This window comes from Arachis ipaensis, chromosome B10 (assembly GCF_059453495.1).
Source record: "Arachis ipaensis isolate K30076 ecotype BB chromosome B10, ASM5945349v1, whole genome shotgun sequence".
In the NCBI taxonomy this organism is placed as follows: Eukaryota; Viridiplantae; Streptophyta; class Magnoliopsida; order Fabales; family Fabaceae; genus Arachis; species Arachis ipaensis.
In genome coordinates this window covers 2,015,688-2,034,494 of record NC_142435.1, presented here as the reverse complement: position 1 = coordinate 2,034,494, position 18,807 = coordinate 2,015,688, and the positions used below count along the sequence as shown (strand labels likewise).

At 35.6% G+C, this 18,807-nt stretch overlaps 3 protein-coding genes across 3 annotated transcripts; 2 read left to right on the top strand and 1 right to left on the bottom strand.

Annotated features, from left to right (window-relative positions):
* Nucleotides 1-74: 74 nt before the first annotated feature.
* LOC107622313 (ubiquitin-like protein 5) lies at nucleotides 75-953 on the bottom strand. The gene is made up of 2 exons (XM_016324170.3): nucleotides 622-953; nucleotides 75-282 (listed from the first exon to the last, which is right to left on the bottom strand). The coding sequence occupies exon 1, from the start codon at nucleotides 856-858 to the stop codon at nucleotides 637-639; it is 222 nt and encodes a 73-aa protein (XP_016179656.1). The 5' UTR covers nucleotides 859-953; the 3' UTR covers nucleotides 75-282; nucleotides 622-636.
* A 5,907-nt stretch (nucleotides 954-6,860) lies between these two features.
* LOC107622989 (Galactosyltransferase family protein) lies at nucleotides 6,861-11,815 on the top strand. The gene is made up of 7 exons (XM_016325077.3): nucleotides 6,861-8,395; nucleotides 8,916-9,148; nucleotides 9,521-9,811; nucleotides 10,139-10,267; nucleotides 10,442-10,615; nucleotides 10,943-11,050; nucleotides 11,283-11,815. The coding sequence occupies exons 1-7, from the start codon at nucleotides 7,486-7,488 to the stop codon at nucleotides 11,487-11,489; spliced, it is 2,052 nt and encodes a 683-aa protein (XP_016180563.1). The 5' UTR covers nucleotides 6,861-7,485; the 3' UTR covers nucleotides 11,490-11,815.
* A 2,551-nt stretch (nucleotides 11,816-14,366) lies between these two features.
* ERD4 (Early-responsive to dehydration stress protein (ERD4)) lies at nucleotides 14,367-18,382 on the top strand. The gene is made up of 6 exons (XM_016324313.3): nucleotides 14,367-14,985; nucleotides 15,713-15,852; nucleotides 15,997-16,272; nucleotides 16,422-17,266; nucleotides 17,489-17,744; nucleotides 17,851-18,382. The coding sequence occupies exons 1-6, from the start codon at nucleotides 14,715-14,717 to the stop codon at nucleotides 18,205-18,207; spliced, it is 2,145 nt and encodes a 714-aa protein (XP_016179799.1). The 5' UTR covers nucleotides 14,367-14,714; the 3' UTR covers nucleotides 18,208-18,382.
* The last annotated feature ends 425 nt before the right edge of the window (nucleotides 18,383-18,807 follow it).

The window sequence follows — 18,807 nt, the reverse complement described above, 5'->3', positions numbered from 1 at the left end:
TTAATTTAGATGTTCTTTTAATGAAGAACGTAAAGAGTATGAATATCTAGATTTGAATAGAATTTAGAAGGCAATGATAGTTCCACAAACAGTGCATATTCATATAAACCAGGAACACGTCAAATATGTTATATATAACAAAGTAACAGATTGTTCCAACAGCAAATTAAACCCAATATCATCCGGGTATGTACATTATTCCAATCAAAGGGGTTTTTTGCGAGTCAAAAGTTACATTCGACGCATTTATCCAGTTACATACTATATTGCCATTAATAGCACCTGAAACAAACAACAAAATAAGATCAGTGTCGAGAACGAGCATGCACAGAAATCGTGCGATTCCTTCAATAAATAACCTTTACTAGTGATGAGTTAATAAACCATTTGCGCATAATCAAACGTGAAGACTGAAGACTCAAGGGGAAACAAATGTAAATTCCGAAATTTAGATTAAGACTCGGCTTAAACACATCAAGAACAAAATTATGAATCCACAATGTTCGGGAAAGGTAAATTCAAACACAGAAACAGATTACATAACAAGGCAATTGTTAAATAAAACGCAAAATCACGGGGAACCCTAAAATCAAGAAGAACAGGGAAGAGGGAAGAAGAGACCTTTGAAGAGGGATTTTAGTTGTAGTAGAGTTCGAGGCCCATGCCGTCGTGGATCTCGTAATCTTTGAGGGTGATGTGATCCTTGTAGATGGTGTACCACTTCTGGATGCGAATCTTATCGGCCCTCGTTCCCGTCTGAGCTGCAACCAGCTTCTTCAGGTCGCCGATGGTGTCGTCATCGTTGCACTTCACGCGAACCTTCTTCCCCAATCGATCGTTCAGAACCACCTCGATCATCTTTTCTTCGTTAATCGTTCACAGAAACTCGAAACCCAAAACCCTAATCCCCCAATTCCTTCTTCTTCTTTGCGTTCGACACTTTGTCCGATTGGAAAAAGAAGGCTTCGTATTTATAGCTTTGCTTGACCGCCATTAGTTGGATTAGTATATTAAATTTTTTTTATTATCTTTTAATTTGAATGATAAAATATTAATAAAATGAAATTAATTTTGTTTCAAAATTCTCAGTATATTAGATGTATAAAACAATAATAATAAATATAATGTTGGTTTAGATTTAAATACCTTTCACCAGTTTTAAACTTAAATTTTAAAAGTAATAAATATTTTATTTATGATGAATTATTGATAAGAAAAGTTATTTCAAAAGAAAATTTTTGCTCCATTTTTCTCCAATCTCAATCTTATATGTATAGATAAATTATCAAAAAGAATTTTGTGATTCATCTTCTCTTTTATTTTTAACTTTCTCCGTTTAGTGACACCCAATTTCACATGATGCACTGTATTTAGATCAATATATAGAAAACTGAAAATATAAATTTATGTAAAGTTACAATTGATCAAACAATTTATTCAAGGTTCATATATTTGAAAACCATAAACTTGATGCAACTTCTCTTGCTAGTTTCTAAATCAATTTATGTTAATAATGAAAGAGACAAGAAAGTCCACCTGAATAAAGCTTTGGAGTTACATTAAGCACTTTTGGGAGTCGTATGACAAACAAACCACCAAGGTAATTTGGGAAGTGCTCTTGTAATTTGGAGATAATGACTCCACAATATTAATTTTAAAATTTTCAAGCTCTTAAAAGTGTTCAGGTAAAACTAATGAGTTATAACTCAAATAATATAATCTTTCCATACTCATTTAAAAAGTTGCGAGTTTGAGTATTCCTATTTTTGATAAAAAAAAATGTTCAGATAAACAGTAACCAGATTCTAAAATTTTGAAATAATAACTACACAGCATAAAGGGCAATTTACCCAAATAAATAAATTGGGTGAAAGCTTTACTCAAATACACTTTAATTTTATAATCCAAAACTTAAAAAAAATACGATGAATGTGTTAACAAAATTGTTTTATTATTGTGTATTGAGCAGTGAGTATTGAGATTTGAGAGTGAAGATTAGATTACATTAGATTAGTTTTGTTGGGTGCATGACATGACATAATAATGAAGTAACAGGAAATGATAGTTAAAAAGGTTTGAGAATTGTCTAATATATTATCTGCTATGTATTTGATAGTTTAAGCGGTTTGAGCTTCTATTATATACATGTATTCTGTCACAATTATCATGCGCAGTCTAAATGATACTATTCATAGACCGTGGGAGCTTGTCACGGTTTATGCTTAGCTTTCTCTCTTCGTAAACCGTTGGAGCTTGTCACGGTTTACACACAAACCACAAACACTATAATCCGTGGTAGCTTGCCACGGTTTATGTTAAAATCAGAAACCGTGGTAGCTTTCTACGGTTTATATAGAAGTGTGAAAATGCACATGTACATAAGAGATTTCTGTTTTGTGTATTTGAGTAAAGCTTTCGCCCAATTTATTTATTTGGGTAAATTGTCCCAGCATAAAAATAAAATTAAGCAAATTACAAAATGAATGTATAAAAATCTATCAACCTTTATTAGTCCTTCTTAAAATAAAATCTCAATCACTTCTTTTAGAATTTGAATTAAACTAGAATAATGCACTTGCCAACATGTTTGAAACCTAATCAAATTCATAAAATGGAGGTGAAAAACTTAGATAGCTTCAAAATAATAAGTCCCCACACAATATTCAATCAAAATAAAAATGATTAAATTCAAGACAAAAGCAAAACCAAAACCAAATCAAGAGAAAAGAGGTAAGTAGCGAGACATACTAAAGGGAGAAAACCTTTATTAGTTCTTTATGCACTAATTTTCTTCTTTTTCTTTATTTCGTTATTTTTTTTAATCCAAATTAAACAAGATTATACAACAACAAAAATTCAATAATAAAAATTTTATCATTTATCTTAATCAGTTTAAAATAAGATACAATTTAGCAAAATTTAATAAATAAATTCAGTTCAATGAAGTAGAAAAGACTCGATCATAATAAAAACATGTTTATTATGCTTATGTTACTTTTTAGGTCCAGAATTAGAGATTTAGCTGAAAAGAAATATAAAAAATTTTTATATGGAGACTCAAAACCCAACTCATGTACCCTGTAGGACATTGGTTAGAGTTTTCACATCTGAGAATATTCTATTTGCATTGATTATTTTTTTATTTTCAAAGTTTTTGTTTAAAGACACAATTACAAACTTTTGAAGCATGAAAATTTATTTGAAATTATCTAAAAATTTTAGGGATTAACATATTAATTTAACCAAAAGAATACATTATTAAAGAGTATAATCTAATATCCACAGCTTATAGTCACAAAGAGCATAGCCTCAGAAAGCAACACTACAATAAAAGCACTTGAATTTCTAACAATTGCAAGAATACTAATATCAAGTAACATACCGAACAAATAAAAGCCCATGCTTTAACATAATTTTAACAAGAATTATCAAGAGTTTAGCACAATTTTTTTCAACACAACACAAGAAAAATGCAACAAAACAAAGTACAACAGAGACCATAGTTAAAAAGAATGAAGAATGAAAAATAAAAAAAATGAAGAAACCAATCTGAATAACATAATCTTAAATTTTTGTTCTGACTTCTGAGCAGTTTGAGTAGAGGGGTAGAAGTGCGATGGAGACGAAGGCCAGACAACAAGTACAATGGACGACGACAGTCCTATAGCTGATCAAACAAAGAGCAGACTCGAAAACGCTGATCTCGAAGAAGAAGCTACGATTGGTGGGTTGAGGACTTCGAGCACCATGACTAGAAGAAGTCAATGGCAAAAGCGCAACGGAGCATATGAACGCCAAGAACTGACACCAAACTCGAGAAAAAAGTTGTGACGCATGACACGGTGGCAATCCTTACAACAGTCCATGCGACGGTGGTTAGACAGCCCTTGCAGCGGTGGGGGAGAGGCTAGGATTTCTCGCCTTTAGGCTTTAGCTTTCTTTTTGTTTTGGAAAGAAGTGGAGAGGAGAATGCTTTTTCAGTTTCAGCTCACCGTTTTACTTCTTTTTTTTTTTTTTAAGTGTTCATGGTGGTGTTGATAGCGGGCTAGTGACAAATTGTCAAGTTTTAATCACACGTAATAAGGTTGGTTCTATCAGCGGCTATGATGGAGGAGCGGAGTAGAGGGAGGATGAAAAGGAACTGACTGTAGGAGAGAGAACTGGATTGGAGAGGAAAAGGAGTGAGAAGACATAGGTTATAAATGAATACTAAAATAATTTATAAAATAGAGAATAAATTTAATAATTAAACAATATATATTGAGTTTAGAAAATTAATATTAAAATGTTGATCAAATATTATTAAAATATTAAATTAAATGTCTATTAAAATATTACCAATAGTTTGTTTGATGGATTGGGTTTAGTGTGCAGGAAAGAAAATTAAGTTTCATAATGGCCCAATTGAAAAAGCCCATCTTGTTAACTAAACAAGCTTAGCCTGGACCGCACCTTGCAAGACCGGGATACTGATAGAGGAGTTGGACTGTATCAAGGGCAATATGACCCTTCAGATGAGACTGCTATCTAATTGACGATGATTTTGAGATATGCTGGGTGCTAGACAATTGTGCGGTCCACCAAATCTCACCTCCCTAATGACAACAAAACATTTATACTTCAACTATATCTCTAACCTACATAATATATTATACAAAAGTAGTCAAAATCACAATTAAATTTGAACTTACCAGTATCCGAGATTCTGACGAAGGGCCACACGGAGGCTCTATTGACACCCATTGCCGGCTTAACGGTACTGCACATGGTACTTTAACCGGTCGGACTCGATCACCTAGTATTCAACACTCTTGTGAATACTGTAGTTCTTCACACCCTGAAACACCGCCTCTCGGCTTCTGAACATGTGGCCGACCCGAAACTCTACCCCGCCGTTTAGGTTGTAATCCTCTTCACATGTGTCAGAAACCGGGGTCCTCTCTTGCATCGCGTCCAAATGCAGACTGTGATAGTGACTTGGGACTGCCGATAGCGCCGGAATCAGGTGAGGTGAAGGCAGAACATGGCGTGCCACAGCCCTGGCAGGTGTCTCCGGCACAAACTCATCCTCATCGCCACCATCGGACAACTCACTGTCCGCATTATCCGTCACGTAATCTTCGTCGGACTCCTCCTCACCCTCCTCTGCCTCATGCTCTGGAATGGCGACATGAATGGGTGGTGGTGCGAGAGGTCGGTCGTCCTGCACGATACACATAGGTATCGTGTACGGAACCACCACTACCACCATGACCCACCTCGGCCGACAGCTCCATTACCTGTTTTACCATGATCCTCCCATGGATGTCGAACATCAGTCGCACATGCTCGTTTCTTTGAAGTCGGAATAGTCGAAACCGGAAGACTTCGTTTTCCATGGGTGCTAGCAACCTATACCCCACCCTTCCTATCTTTCTCGCTTGTGTACCATCGGCCTTGCTCAATATCAAACTCTTCAAATTCGACAATGTCTCCACACGCTGAGTGCGAAACAATATCGGATCCTCACACTCAAATGTCACTCCGTTGTCGTCATTTCTCATACGACAATTGGAATAAATAAGCACAACTATGAATGAACTATTATTGGCCATTGAGCTTTGTTTTTGTGAGAAAACGAGACAGAGAAAAGATATAAAATGTGTGTAGAGAATACCAAAGGTTACACGTGTCACGCTGACGTGCCTTATCTCGTTTACACTGTAAACAAGATAAGACAAGAGAATTTAAATCGGTAAATATTTTTAAAATAATTTATTTTGGTAAATATTATATTTATTTTATTTATTAAAATAAAAAATTTAAATTTAAATATTTAACTAAATGATCAAATTACTAATTAGATATTTTTCTAAGCCAAATGATTTAAATTTTAAATTTAAATTCAACTTTAATATACACGTAGCATCATATCATATCATAAAATAATAACTAATTTTCAAGGGTTTACTTTGAAACTTGATAAAAGTAGCAAGGAGCCAAGGAACCCATGAACATGATTGATGGTCCTATAGCTGAGCCAATTAGACAAACATATGTAGGCCTCTAATCAAATCATGCGTAGGTTCTTCCTTTAACTTAAAACTAATCAAGTGAGAAAAACGGACTACTTAAGAAGTTGATTAATTAAAGCTGAAGCAAGGCATAAGATCCAGTTTTAAATTTATGGTGATCCAAAATCATGAAAGGTAAAAACTAAAGGTGAAAACTCAGTTGTCATTAACTTTACATTATTCAAAATCACTTTTAGATAAAAAATTATAAAAAAGGACATGAATTTAAATAATTATTTTATGTTATCTTATAATTTTATTTTAAATATTTAAATAAATTTTAATATTTTTTTAGTACTCTCAATATTCTTTAGTATTCTAATAGAATTAATAAAATCATAATACAAAATAAAAAAAAATATTTTATACAAAAAAAAATAACAATAACAGTAAAAGAACCCATATAAAAAAAATAAAAATTTTATAAAAAATAATAATATACATAAGAGAGTATTAGAAAAAAGTATTATAAAAAAAACAATAAACACATGAATAATGAAGGACATAATTGGTACATAGAACATAAAGTTCAATCCAACGTGAAAAGGTGAACGGAAAAGCTAAAATTTTTAGCTTTTGGTAAACGTGGGTTGAAGACAAAAATCACTTCTGCGTTTACAGCATAAAAGTGTTGCCAAACATGAAGATGAAACGTTCAAGGAACTCAAACGAGCTTCTTTCTTCTCCAACGCAAATCCAAACACACCCTTAGTCGTTAGATTTGTTTTTTAACTGCTTGCGTGAAGTCGACTGGTTCAGCTTCCGAAAACTAAAAAGTAGAAAGTAGAAACACTTTCTACAAAACTTATGAGAGTAGAGAGTACTACTAATAATATACCTGAATTGTAAGTGCCAAAATAGTGGTGATTTTTTACTCTCAAAACATTCAACCAATCACTTCACTGTTCCCTTTCCCTTTTGCTACTCTCATTCTTCTGCATTCAGCATTCACCTTCATCTTCATCTTCTCACCATCCGGCACCTTTCTTTGTTCCTTTTCCATCCATTAGGGTTCACTTTCTACAACTACTAATTCCGTTCTGCTTCCGCAGATGCTGCTCTCATGCTGAACGATTCGGGGTTCCATTCCGCCACTTGCAACGACTTCCTTTCCAATTCGTTGAATCACTGCGGCATTGGTTGATCGACGCACTCCTTTTTCCCCTCACTGCATGGAAGTTTCGTTCTTTGCCAGAAGAGGCCAACTTTCACTGCCCAATTCGTTGCCCTGTCGCTTTTAGCGGAAATTTTGGACTTGGGGTTTGCTTTCAAAATTACAGCTTTGTTGCCGTTTGCGTGCTTCCTCACGTTGATGTAGTTCTTTATGGTTTATTCGCGTCAAACATCTGCAGTGTAGGGTATTGTTGTAGTTGATAACTTGCTGTAGTGTAGATTGTATCGTTTTTTCTTTGGTTTGTTGATTTTGAAGATTATGAAGAGGCAGAAAACTGAACCTTCCAATTCGAGGAGGTTTAGGTTGTCCCAATTTTTGTTTGCTGTTGGGGTGTTATATTTGGTTTTCATTTCGTGCAAGTTTCCTCAAATTCTGAAGATTGTGTCAACGATAAGTGGGGATGAGATTTATGGTGGATTGGATGGTGCTGCTGCTGTTGGTGGCTCAGAAGGTTCAGAGTTGAGCAAGCCTTTTGTTAGTTCTGTTTATCGAGATTCACTTCACCGGAGGCTAGAGGATAGCACGGACAAGGATGCTCCCTTGAGACCCAACAAAGTTTCACTGAAGGAGGAAGAACACGGGGGTGAATCCGTGGAGCGTGTTCCTCAGAAGTATGGCAGGATTACTGGAAGAATCATGCGGCAAATGAATAGGACGAACAATTTATCTGTTCTTGAGAGAATGACAGATGAGGCATGGACATTGGGGCTGAAGGCTTGGGGAGAATTAGACACGGCTGATGACGTGGAGTCCGGAGAGAACTCTATCGTCGAAGGAAAGCCTGAGTCCTGTCCTTCTTGGATATCAATGACTGGGGATGAATTGCAGAAGGGAGATGGCTTGATGTTTCTACCTTGCGGGCTAGCAGCAGGTTCTTCAATCACTGTGGTGGGGACACCCCATTTTGCTCATAAGGAATATGTTCCTAAGCTTGGGAAGTTGAGGAAAAGTGATGGATTGGTTGCAGTTTCACAGTTCATGGTTGAGTTACAAGGACTAAAGTCAGTTGAAGGGGAAGATCCTCCGAAGATTCTTCACCTGAATCCTCGGTTAAGAGGGGACTGGAGCAAACGACCAGTTATCGAGCATAATACCTGCTATCGAATGCACTGGGGAACAGCTCAAAGATGTGATGGCTTGCCAACTGAGGATGATGAAGGAATGCTTGGTATGATGTATAACATTGCATATGCACTTTCAGTTGTTTTATCTAGAAACATTGTGCTGCAAAATAGTGCCCTCTTGTCCATATTGTTAATTGTTAAATGAAACAAAGCGAGAAAAGTAAAATGGTCTGACAACTTGGAATTCGTGAAATAAGAAAAAATGACTAATGGCCATCAAAATAAGTAGCAACTTGTTACATTGTTAACGAAACAGAAGAATGTTTACTGTGTTGGTTGTTTGTTAGATGCTTTATGGACACTGCAGAAGTAATGCTTATTATTTTTTAAGTTATGTGGTTAATAGATATTGTCGTGCATGTTTGGGTTAGCTTGTATTTAGAAAAGCCTCTAACCAAAATTGTAGACAGAGTTATATGGTTAATAATTTTTATGGCCCTTCATATGGAAAAATTATATATGAGAGCAGTAATCCTTTAGTCTCTAACTTGCGCAGAAATTCTTGGATTAACTTTTTGGGTGTTAATTCAATGCACAAATAAACCTTTTGATTATGTTTGGCAGTCGATGGGTTTAGGCGATGTGAAAGATGGATGCGGAGTGACATTGTAGACTCAAAAGAGTCCAAGACAACATCATGGTTCAAGCGGTTTATAGGGCGTGAGCAGAAGCCAGAAGTGACTTGGCCATTTCCATTTGTAGAGGGTAGAATGTTTGTCCTTACCCTGCGTGCTGGTGTTGATGGGTACCATATTAATGTTGGGGGTCGCCATATGACTTCATTTCCATACCGAACGGTAATTAATTAACACATGTCAGTTGCTTTTATTTTATGGTTGCACCCAATATCTTGATTGAGTGGAATTATGTATATTTACTTGTTCTTGTTAATCATTTGTCAAGGAAATAACTTCCCCATTGTTGTTGCTTTTTATTAACTTAAAAATTTAAAAAACATATATCTATGTCAAGTTTTAATATAAAAAGAAATTTTTTTGTACCCTCATAACGATTGGCAGTATCACCTTTACTGTGTCATAGGGTGTCCGTTTGGCTTAAACAATAAGAAAAATTGGGACTAATTGACATCTGCTGCAATCCATACTGGTTCTGCTGTGGGATACAGCTTACTTTTTTCCTGATGACTTTCTTTTCAACTTTATCGTCAGGGTTTTACACTTGAAGATGCTACAGGATTGGCAGTTAAAGGAGATGTTGATGTTCATTCTGTCTTTGCTACTTCACTACCTACTTCACACCCAAGTTTCTCACCTCAACGAGTACTGGAAATGTCTGAAACATGGAAAGCAAGTCCTCTACCCAAACATCCTATTAAACTGTTTGTTGGAGTCCTTTCTGCTTCAAATCACTTTGCAGAACGTATGGCAGTTCGAAAAACGTGGATGCAAGCAGCTGCGATCAAGTCTTCAGATGTAGTAGTACGATTTTTTGTTGCATTGGTATGACTTCCTTTTGTTTTTCTTATATATACTGCGTAGAAGCATACACTACAATGATTTGATCATTCCGTCAACATGAAGAAATGCATGTTAATTCTCAGAACCCATATGCAGTATTGCAGATAATTTATATTGAAATGTCTGTATTAACTATAATGTGGTTTGTGAAGAAATTTATTTGCCCAATTTATACATAAGATGCTTGAAATTTTTCAAGGCATTTGTGTGTATTTTGATTCATGCTTCACTATTGTTCTTTTACTATTTTTTATTTATAATATGGCTAAATTTTGTATTTGTGGCTACCATAAAACGATCGTCATGAAGAATCCAAGGAAGGAAGTAAATGCAGTGCTGAGGAAGGAGGCTGCTTACTTTGGTGATATTGTCATTATGCCCTTTATGGACCGCTATGAGCTTGTTGTGCTTAAAACCCTGGCTATCTGTGAGTTTGGGGTTAGTACATTCTTAAATTTTGTCAGCTAAGCTTCTCTGTTTCTTCTGTTTTTATTTTGTACGGGTGCTGGGTGTTGGTGACTTGCATTTATACAGCTGGTGTCGGTCACCTTCCTCAAATCTGAATTGTTGTATACACACTAGTTACATCAGCTATATATTTTTGTCATGCAGATTCAAAATGTGACAGCTGCATATATCATGAAATGTGATGATGACACTTTTGTTAGGGTGGACACTGTCTTGAGAGAAATTGAAGCTGTACCTCATAAAAAGCCGCTTTATATGGGGAATCTCAATCTCTTACATCGGCCTCTGAGACACGGCAAATGGGCAGTTACTTACGAGGTATGGAAGTTGCCACATTTAGTTGTAGTAGTTAATATATGGTGTGTGTATTTCTAATGGTAGATACTGAACAAGAATCTTAACAAATTTTGACAACTCCGGGGAACAGTTTTGGCCATAGAGAATTATTTATTGCCTTTTGGTTATCCAAATAATGCATATTCAGCACATGACAGAGCTTAAATTAGACTAGAGTTTTTGCAGGATTCTATTTTCCTCGGTAGCCGTTCTTGTTGTAGGTGGTGACAAGTACAAGAGAATTGCATAGCTTGGTGCTATATGGCTTATTCTTTCCTTCTCTTAAGGATGATGTTTCTGTTGTTGCAGGAGTGGCCTGAAGAAGTATATCCTCCTTATGCAAATGGCCCTGCATACGTAATTTCCGAAGATATCGTTAATTACATTGTATCACAACACAAGAATAGGAACCTGAGGGTTAGTTGCCGTAAATTTATCTGGATTTTACATTCATTTCATTCGCCCTCCCCATCCTTCATCAACTAGTAACCGTGACTTTGACAAAATTGGTACATTCATAAATCAATCCTGAAACATTGATCTGTGAATGTACAAGTTTCATCAAAGTAACAGCAATTAGTAGATTGGGTAGTATATCACTGGATAATTCGCATTACTGATTGGCGAGAGATTTGTTGTGTGGTTGCAGCTGTTTAAAATGGAGGACGTAAGCATGGGGATGTGGGTCGAGCAATTCAACAATACAATGGCGGCAGTCCAGTACTCACACAACTGGAAGTTTTGTCAGTATGGATGCATGGAGAACTACTTCACGGCGCATTACCAGTCGCCGAGGCAGATGATGTGCCTATGGGACAAATGGTCAAGAGGCCATGCTCGATGCTGCAACTTCTGAAGATAATGTGCAACAATCCCATTTTCCATTTTGTCTTCTTGTACCTTTAGCTTTGTGCTCCTCTTGGTTCACCTATCTGGTTCATGTTTGAAGAAAATCTCAATGATGCAAAATCTATTAGTCATTCAATTTGAAAGAAAAAGAGAATTTGTAGGGGTGTTCATAGTCCTGGCTGAATGGCTTGGGCCTTGGTTTCAGTGTAAATACATGTCCTCCATTTTTTGTGTGCATCAATTCAAATATTTTATTGCTCATGGATTCTGCAAAGAAACATGTTTTCTTCTCCTTTTGGAAGTAGGACGAAGGTACAGTTGCAGTTATGGAAACCTATTCTTTTTCCTTTTTTCTTTTTGGACCCGGAAAGCCTTGTTTTTATAGTCCTTCAGGTAGTGTTTGGTAGAGAGACAGAAAGACTGAAACTAAGAGGAAGAGACTAAGAGATAGAGATTGAAATAAATCGGTATTCTGTTTGGTACAAAATAGGAGATAGAAATTGAAACAAGAATGAAATTCTAATTTAATTTGTACAAAGAATAAAATTGGAATTAATTAATTGAAATGAGGGTATTTTAAGTATAAAATGTTATTAAAGTTTTAGTCTCTATTTCTAAAAGTTTTAGTCTCCCGTGTTCTCACTTTTTAGAGGTACTGAAATTTTAGAGACAGAGACAGAAATTTTAATACTAGTGTCTGAAGTAACAAAAATGATATTGAGTCTCAGTTTTAGTACTTCAAAACAAACGCTACATCAGAGTTGTTTTCCAATGCTTGGCCCAACTTGTCCCCAAAACAATTGACAAAAATTTCCTCATATGTCTTACTATAAAGTAGGATTTATTATAAAGTGAATAATTTGAATTAACGGTACAAAGTAAAGAAAGTGAGGAATGGCAAATCCAATGCCAAACAGCTAGATTATGCATATACACACACACACACACTTCAGAATTTCATTGTAATTGTAAAAAGTATATGGATGGGGGCTCTTTTGGTCAAGATAGGGTACTTGTGGTGGAGCATTAATGATAGGCCTTGCCTTAAAATCAGAGAGCATGGCCTATCTCTACAAAGGGAAAAATATCAAAGAGCAAGAGAGGCATTGTATTGCGTGTGTTAGAGTCAAATTCACTCTAACATGTTTGGGAGTTGGGACCCTCTAATCTCGAGTCCTTTCATTTTCAGCAACCTTTTGTAGCTGGCACGTGCCCCCACAACCCCATAAGTCCATTCATTACCCTTAAGTTAAGGATAACATGTGAGCATGCAAATGACATATAACTAACAAGTAACAAGGCATCTTATTCCAATTCCAATCCCAATCAATTCAAATTGAATATGTGGGGTCCTATGTTGCATCTATTTCCCGTTTCCTCTCTGTCGGCACCATATCCATCTGCCACGTTCATTCTCAATCCTCTCTTGTCATATGGACACGTCGGTAGTAACATTTGTCTTTGGGATAATACGACAAAGCTTCCGTTTGGAACAGTGGTTTGGTACGTACACCCATTTCCCCGTATAGATTTCATCGGTGAATCTAAATTACAGCAAAAATTACTTCTAAAAAGGAAAAGAAAAAGGAGAAATTGTAGGGAAAGAAAAGTAGTAATTATAAAACATTTTGGTTAAGTGACTGCTAAGATTAATTATAAATTACACCTTTAAACATTGATGAATAATTATTAATTAAAAATAATAAATTTTTTTAAATTTTTAATGTTTTTTATTATAAAATAATAAAATACACACTAAAAATAAATTAAACTATATATAATTATTAATTTTAGTAATTAATTTTAACGCATAAATAGTATATTTTTAAAATTAAATTAAGCCATAAAGTAAAGTTAATTGCATTATGATGCTATCAATGACAGGTTGGCCGTGTATATGAACATGTGATATCAATTGTTTCTTCATGTTCAATTCACATGGTTACTAAATTATTCATTTTATATATCCTACCTATTAAGAACACAATCTCGTTTTACTTTTTATTTGTTTTTCTTAACACAGGGAAATTCGAACATGCGACCTTTTACATAAGTATGAAGAGACTATGTCATTTGAATTATAACTCATTAACAAACACGTTTTGTTAATTCATCTTAATTTTATGTATCTCGCTGTGTTACCAACAGCATTTCTGCCAACTTCTACCAATTCTTATTTATAACTGTGTTTAATGAAAGTGTCTTTGTAGATGTGTCTAATAAAAATATTTTTTTATGACTGTGTCTAATAAAAATATTTTTATAGATATATTTTCTAAATATGTCTCTTTATATATGTGTTTAAAATATAATAATTAATTATTATTGACAACAAATTAGTAGATAATCTCCTATAATTTTCCATAAATAAATAAAATGCCAAACCGTGGCTGTGGCAACTCACCAGTCACCACCAACCCTTCCGAGTTCTCAAAATAACATGTCAAGAGAAAGGTTGACATTGAATCTATAAAATGTCTGGTCTCTTTATATTGTTATTTAATTGAAAAAAAAAAATAAAATCTGACGTTAATTAGTGGAATAGTCAGATTTAACGAACACAAAACGTGTATATATGAAAGCGAATAAATAAAAATACATAAAAGAAAAACTTACTTACAGGAAGTCTTTAAATATTAGTTATTACCATTCAATACTGCTTATTATAATGCCCCATATTTATTTTTTATAGTTTATAGCTTTATGCCACTTTTTGTCTGTTAAAATTATTCTTTCTTTTGTTTAACTGACATATTATTATATTTTACAATAATTGCAATCTTCACGTGCTTATAAAAAAAATATCTAATATTAAAATGACCGGAAAAAATAATGTATTATCACAAAAATACAGTAATAAGTGTTAAAAGAAAGAATATAATCCAAAGTAACATTAAATGTGTATAAGAAATCGAAATGCCAAGGTACCCCACAAAACAGCTACCACCTTCTGTGTAAAAAGATCTTCCTCCTTCCTTTTATTTTCAATCTTATCTGTGCAATTAATCCTTTTCCATATCTCTGATATGAATATGATATTAATATGTAACTGTTTTCCATGGCCAACTATTAATTTCTGACTCCATTAGCATTCAGCGGCGGTTTCATTTCTGAATGAATGCAGAGTAATCCAGTAACCGATATTTCTCCTCCGTTTTCCACGGTTCTGTGAACCAAGTTGGAAACTTTCGGTGAATTCAGTGTTGTTTTGGTTTAGAGAAGGAAGACCCAGATGGATTTTTCTTCGTTCTTGACGTCTCTAGCGACGTCGTTCATCATATTCGTGGTTCTGATGATTTTGTTTGCGCTTTTAGCAAGTAGGCCTGGCAACAATGTCATTTACTACCCAAACAGGATCCTCAAAGGTTTGGAACCTTTGGATGGTGGAGTCAAGTCTCGCAACCCTTTCACTTGGATCAAGGAAGCTTTAACTTCCTCTGAGACAGAGGTGGTTGCCATGTCTGGGGTTGATACTGCTGTTTACTTTGTCTTCCTTGGCACTGGTTTGTCCTCCTTTTCTGTTAAATTTTCCTTCTTTTTTTTTTGTTTCTTTGAAAATTTTCTGACTTGTTTTCATGTTCTCTGCTTTGACTTTTGCTTTGGAATTTTGAATTAAAAGGGACTTTGAGCTTTTCTGTTTTTAGTTTTTAGGTTGTTTGGATGTTGATATGTTCGAAGGATTCCTCATATTTCCTCACTTCTTTTTCTATTTCTTTTTTAATATATATATAGATAGCTATATTCCTATTTTAGAAGCTACTGATTAGCATTTAGTTTCAGCATGAGCATGTCAGATTAGTATTAACTTAGGGACTAAAGTTTTTACTTTGGTTCTTTAGGGACTAATTTGCAGGTGAATAAAGCAAATATCCTTATGAATGATGCTCGTTTCAGAAACGTGCACATAATCTTATACCTGCACAATTTTCACCATCTTGTTGAAAAATGTATTCTAATGTTTATGACATGTATGCTTTTGCCAATAATCTTCTAATCCAGCGTAGTGCTTTCAGAATAGGCTCTTGGGCTGTTAAGTTTTTGTTGGCACTTCTCAAGTGTGGTGCCTTATGATTTAAAAAGAAATTTGAAAATTGCATCTTTTTCTTTTTCAAACACTTTCCAATTGTATACTTCTATATTTTCCAATTATTTGAAAGCTTGTTTATTGGATAATTTATGAATAATCTTTTCAGTTTTTAACTATTGTTCTTCTTGTTGATGTGCCTGCAGTGTTGGGGATCCTAGTTTTTTCTGGCATGATTCTGCTACCAGTGCTTCTGCCTGTTGCTGTCACCGATGATGGTGGGAGTCAAACAACTAGTAAAGGAACTTTTAGTGAACTTGACAAGTTATCCATGGCAAACATCCGGGTATAATTGCATTGAATCAGTTTTTTTACAACAGTGTTATGCTAATTTCCGTACTTCTTTCTCCGAGTGAAAAAGAAGACTAGCTTGTTTTATATCTTAGTATGATGGCAATGCCAAAGACTAAATAGCTTCTTGTATCTGCAGCAAAAGAGTAACCGGTTGTGGGCATTTTTTATTTGCTGCTATTGGGTTTCAATTGTTTCATTTATCCTCTTATGGAGGGCTTACAAACATGTGGCGTGGCTGAGAGGTGAAGCTCTTAAGGCCCCTGATGTGAAGCCTGAACAGTTTGCTGTCGTTGTGAGAGACATACCTGCTGTTCCCGAAGGCCAGACTCGAAAGGAGCAGGTCGACTCTTATTTCAAAACCATCTATCCTGACACATTTTACAGGTCAATGATTGCAACAGACCACAAAAAGGTACACATTTCATTTCGTTGCTTTCTTGTCCTAAACCACCTACATTTCTGATTCAATGCCTTTCATTATATATATCACATTTGTCCTGGTGCTTCTGTCTATTTTTTATTGTGTCTGAATTTGATCACTAGTCTTTATTATTGCAATAGGCAGACAAGATTTGGGAGGAGTTAGAAGGTTATAAGAAGAAGCTCGCCCGTGCTGAAGCTGTATTTGAGAAGTCCAAAACAACTGCCAAACCTGAAGGAACAAGACCTACTAACAGGACTGGTTTACTTGGACTTTGTGGTAGTAAGGTAGACAGCATAGAATATTACAATGAGAAGATTAATGAAACCGTTACCAAGTTGGAAGCCGAGCAAAAGGTTACTCTCAGAGATAAGCAACAAAATGCTGCTATTATCTTCTTCTCGAACAGGGTTACTGCAGCATCAGCAGCTCAGAGTTTACATGCTCAAATGGTTGACCATTGGTCTGTGTTTGCTGCTCCTGAACCCCGCCAACTATTATGGCCCAATTTGAAAATAAAGTATTTTGAAAGAGAGGTGCGGCAATATGTGGTGTATTTCGTTGTCACACTGACTATACTCTTTTACATGATTCCAATTGCATTTATATCAGCATTTACAACCTTGCAAAATTTGGTGAAACTTCTGCCGTTCATAAAGCCAATAGTGCGTCTAAAGGCTTTGAGGACAGTGTTGGAAGCTTATCTACCTCAAATCGCGTTGATTGTTTTCTTGGCTTTGTTGCCCAAGCTGCTTCTGATTTTGTCTAAAATGGAAGGCATTCCCACAGAAAGTCATGCAATCAGGGCTGCATCTGGAAAATACTTCTACTTTACTGTGCTGAATGTATTCATTGGAGTTACTCTAGGTGGAACCTTGTTTGGCACACTAAAAACTATAGAGAATAGCCCAAACAAACTTGTGTCCTTGCTAGCTGCAAGCCTTCCAGGCAATGCTACTTTCTTCTTGACCTACGTGGCTCTCAAGTAAGATAACATCTCATGTTTCATTTATTTATTTACTATTATTCTTCTGGTAATGCTGATTAAGTCTGTTTGTTATATATGCTAAAGGGTGCATTAATGCAAACTTGATTTACAAATGGTGTTTCCAATGATCTTGTTAGTTATCATCTTCTTATGAAGTTGGGTTGTGCATATGATTTAATGTTCAACAAAATTAAATGACTTCTATTCTGTTTATCTCAGATTTTTTGTTGGCTATGGTCTTGAGCTGTCCCGGTTAGTTCCTCTTATTTTATTCCATTTGAAGAAAAAGTATCTTTGCAAGACCGATGCGGAGGTGAAAGAGGCTTGGGCTCCTGGAGATCTTGGTTATGGGACTAGAGTTCCTGGTGACATGCTCATCGTCACAATCGTTTTCTGCTATTCTGTGATTGCTCCTCTGATAGTCCCATTTGGTGCTCTGTATTTTGGCCTCGGATGGCTTATACTAAGAAATCAGGTGAAGTTCTCATGATTCTGTTTACCCAACCAGGATATTAATTGATCTGTGTCATTTTAATAGCTTGAAATCTCATGAATGAGTAATGTTTTTTTGTTATCAACAGGCTCTAAAAGTGTATGTTCCATCGTATGAAAGCTATGGAAGGATGTGGCCGCACATACACAACCGCATACTAGCATCTTTGATTCTATACCAAGTTACCATGCTTGGTTACTTTGGGGTGCAGAAGTTCTACTACGCACCGTTCTTAATACCTCTTCCATTACTGTCAGTACTCTTTGGGTTTGTATGTGCAAAGAAATTCTATCCGGCTTTTGAGCGGCCAACGCTTGAGGTTGCAGCCAATGGTTTGAAGGATGCTCCCAACATGGACTTGATCTTCAGAGCTTTCATTCCACCAAGCTTGAGTTCTGAGAAGATTGATGATGAGAACTTTGAAGATGCAAGGTCTAACGTTTGAGGCAGTTATTCTGAATTTCCACTGCTAGTTGTACTATTCTAGTGTTGATATGTTTAGATATTGTTCATAATACATTTTAGGAATCAGGTTTGAGGTTCTTCGGGTCTCACATATCTGCATTTGTAACATTGACGTTTGTGCATAGCTTTTCTGAATATAAATTCGAGTTTGTCTTTTTTTGTTTTGGTTTACCCAAACGGTATTCTCTAACCCGACAGGTTAAGGATTAATCCGTCGTGGATCTGAGCTCCATTTAAGGGTCTGCCGCTCGCCAATGAGTTGCTGTATGCACAAGGCGGGGTTCGAACTCAACACTTGATTAAGCGGACAAGTGAGCCAACCTCGACCAACCCAAGTTGGTTGATTCGAGTTTGTCTTTGTTGCCTGTCATGTTCTACAAGGACTTACTCTAACATTAGTCCGATCTTTAAGTTCTGGCCCAATACTATGTTGAGGAGGCCCAATAGTCTCCTAAAAAGAGGCCCAATATATCTTAACTCCGTTGTCAGCAGATGAATTAAGAATTTATGATTGATTGATCGAGGAAGCATCCAAGAAAGAAATAAAGTTGATAGATTATTAGGCCCGGCTGAGACATTA

Bases quoted from the DNA above. Each gene is read 5' to 3' on its own strand.
- LOC107622313 (XM_016324170.3), bottom strand. From the start codon at position 858: ATGATCGAGGTGGTTCTGAACGATCGATTGGGGAAGAAGGTTCGCGTG.
- LOC107622989 (XM_016325077.3), top strand. From the start codon at position 7,486: ATGAAGAGGCAGAAAACTGAACCTTCCAATTCGAGGAGGTTTAGGTTG. The intron at 9,149-9,520 runs GTAATTAATTAA...CTTTATCGTCAG, and splicing joins CTTCATTTCCATACCGAACG to GGTTTTACACTTGAAGATGC. The intron at 10,268-10,441 runs GTTAGTACATTC...TTTGTCATGCAG, and splicing joins TGGCTATCTGTGAGTTTGGG to ATTCAAAATGTGACAGCTGC.
- ERD4 (XM_016324313.3), top strand. From the start codon at position 14,715: ATGGATTTTTCTTCGTTCTTGACGTCTCTAGCGACGTCGTTCATCATA. The intron at 15,853-15,996 runs GTATAATTGCAT...TTGTATCTGCAG, and splicing joins TATCCATGGCAAACATCCGG to CAAAAGAGTAACCGGTTGTG. The intron at 17,267-17,488 runs GTAAGATAACAT...TGTTTATCTCAG, and splicing joins TTGACCTACGTGGCTCTCAA to ATTTTTTGTTGGCTATGGTC.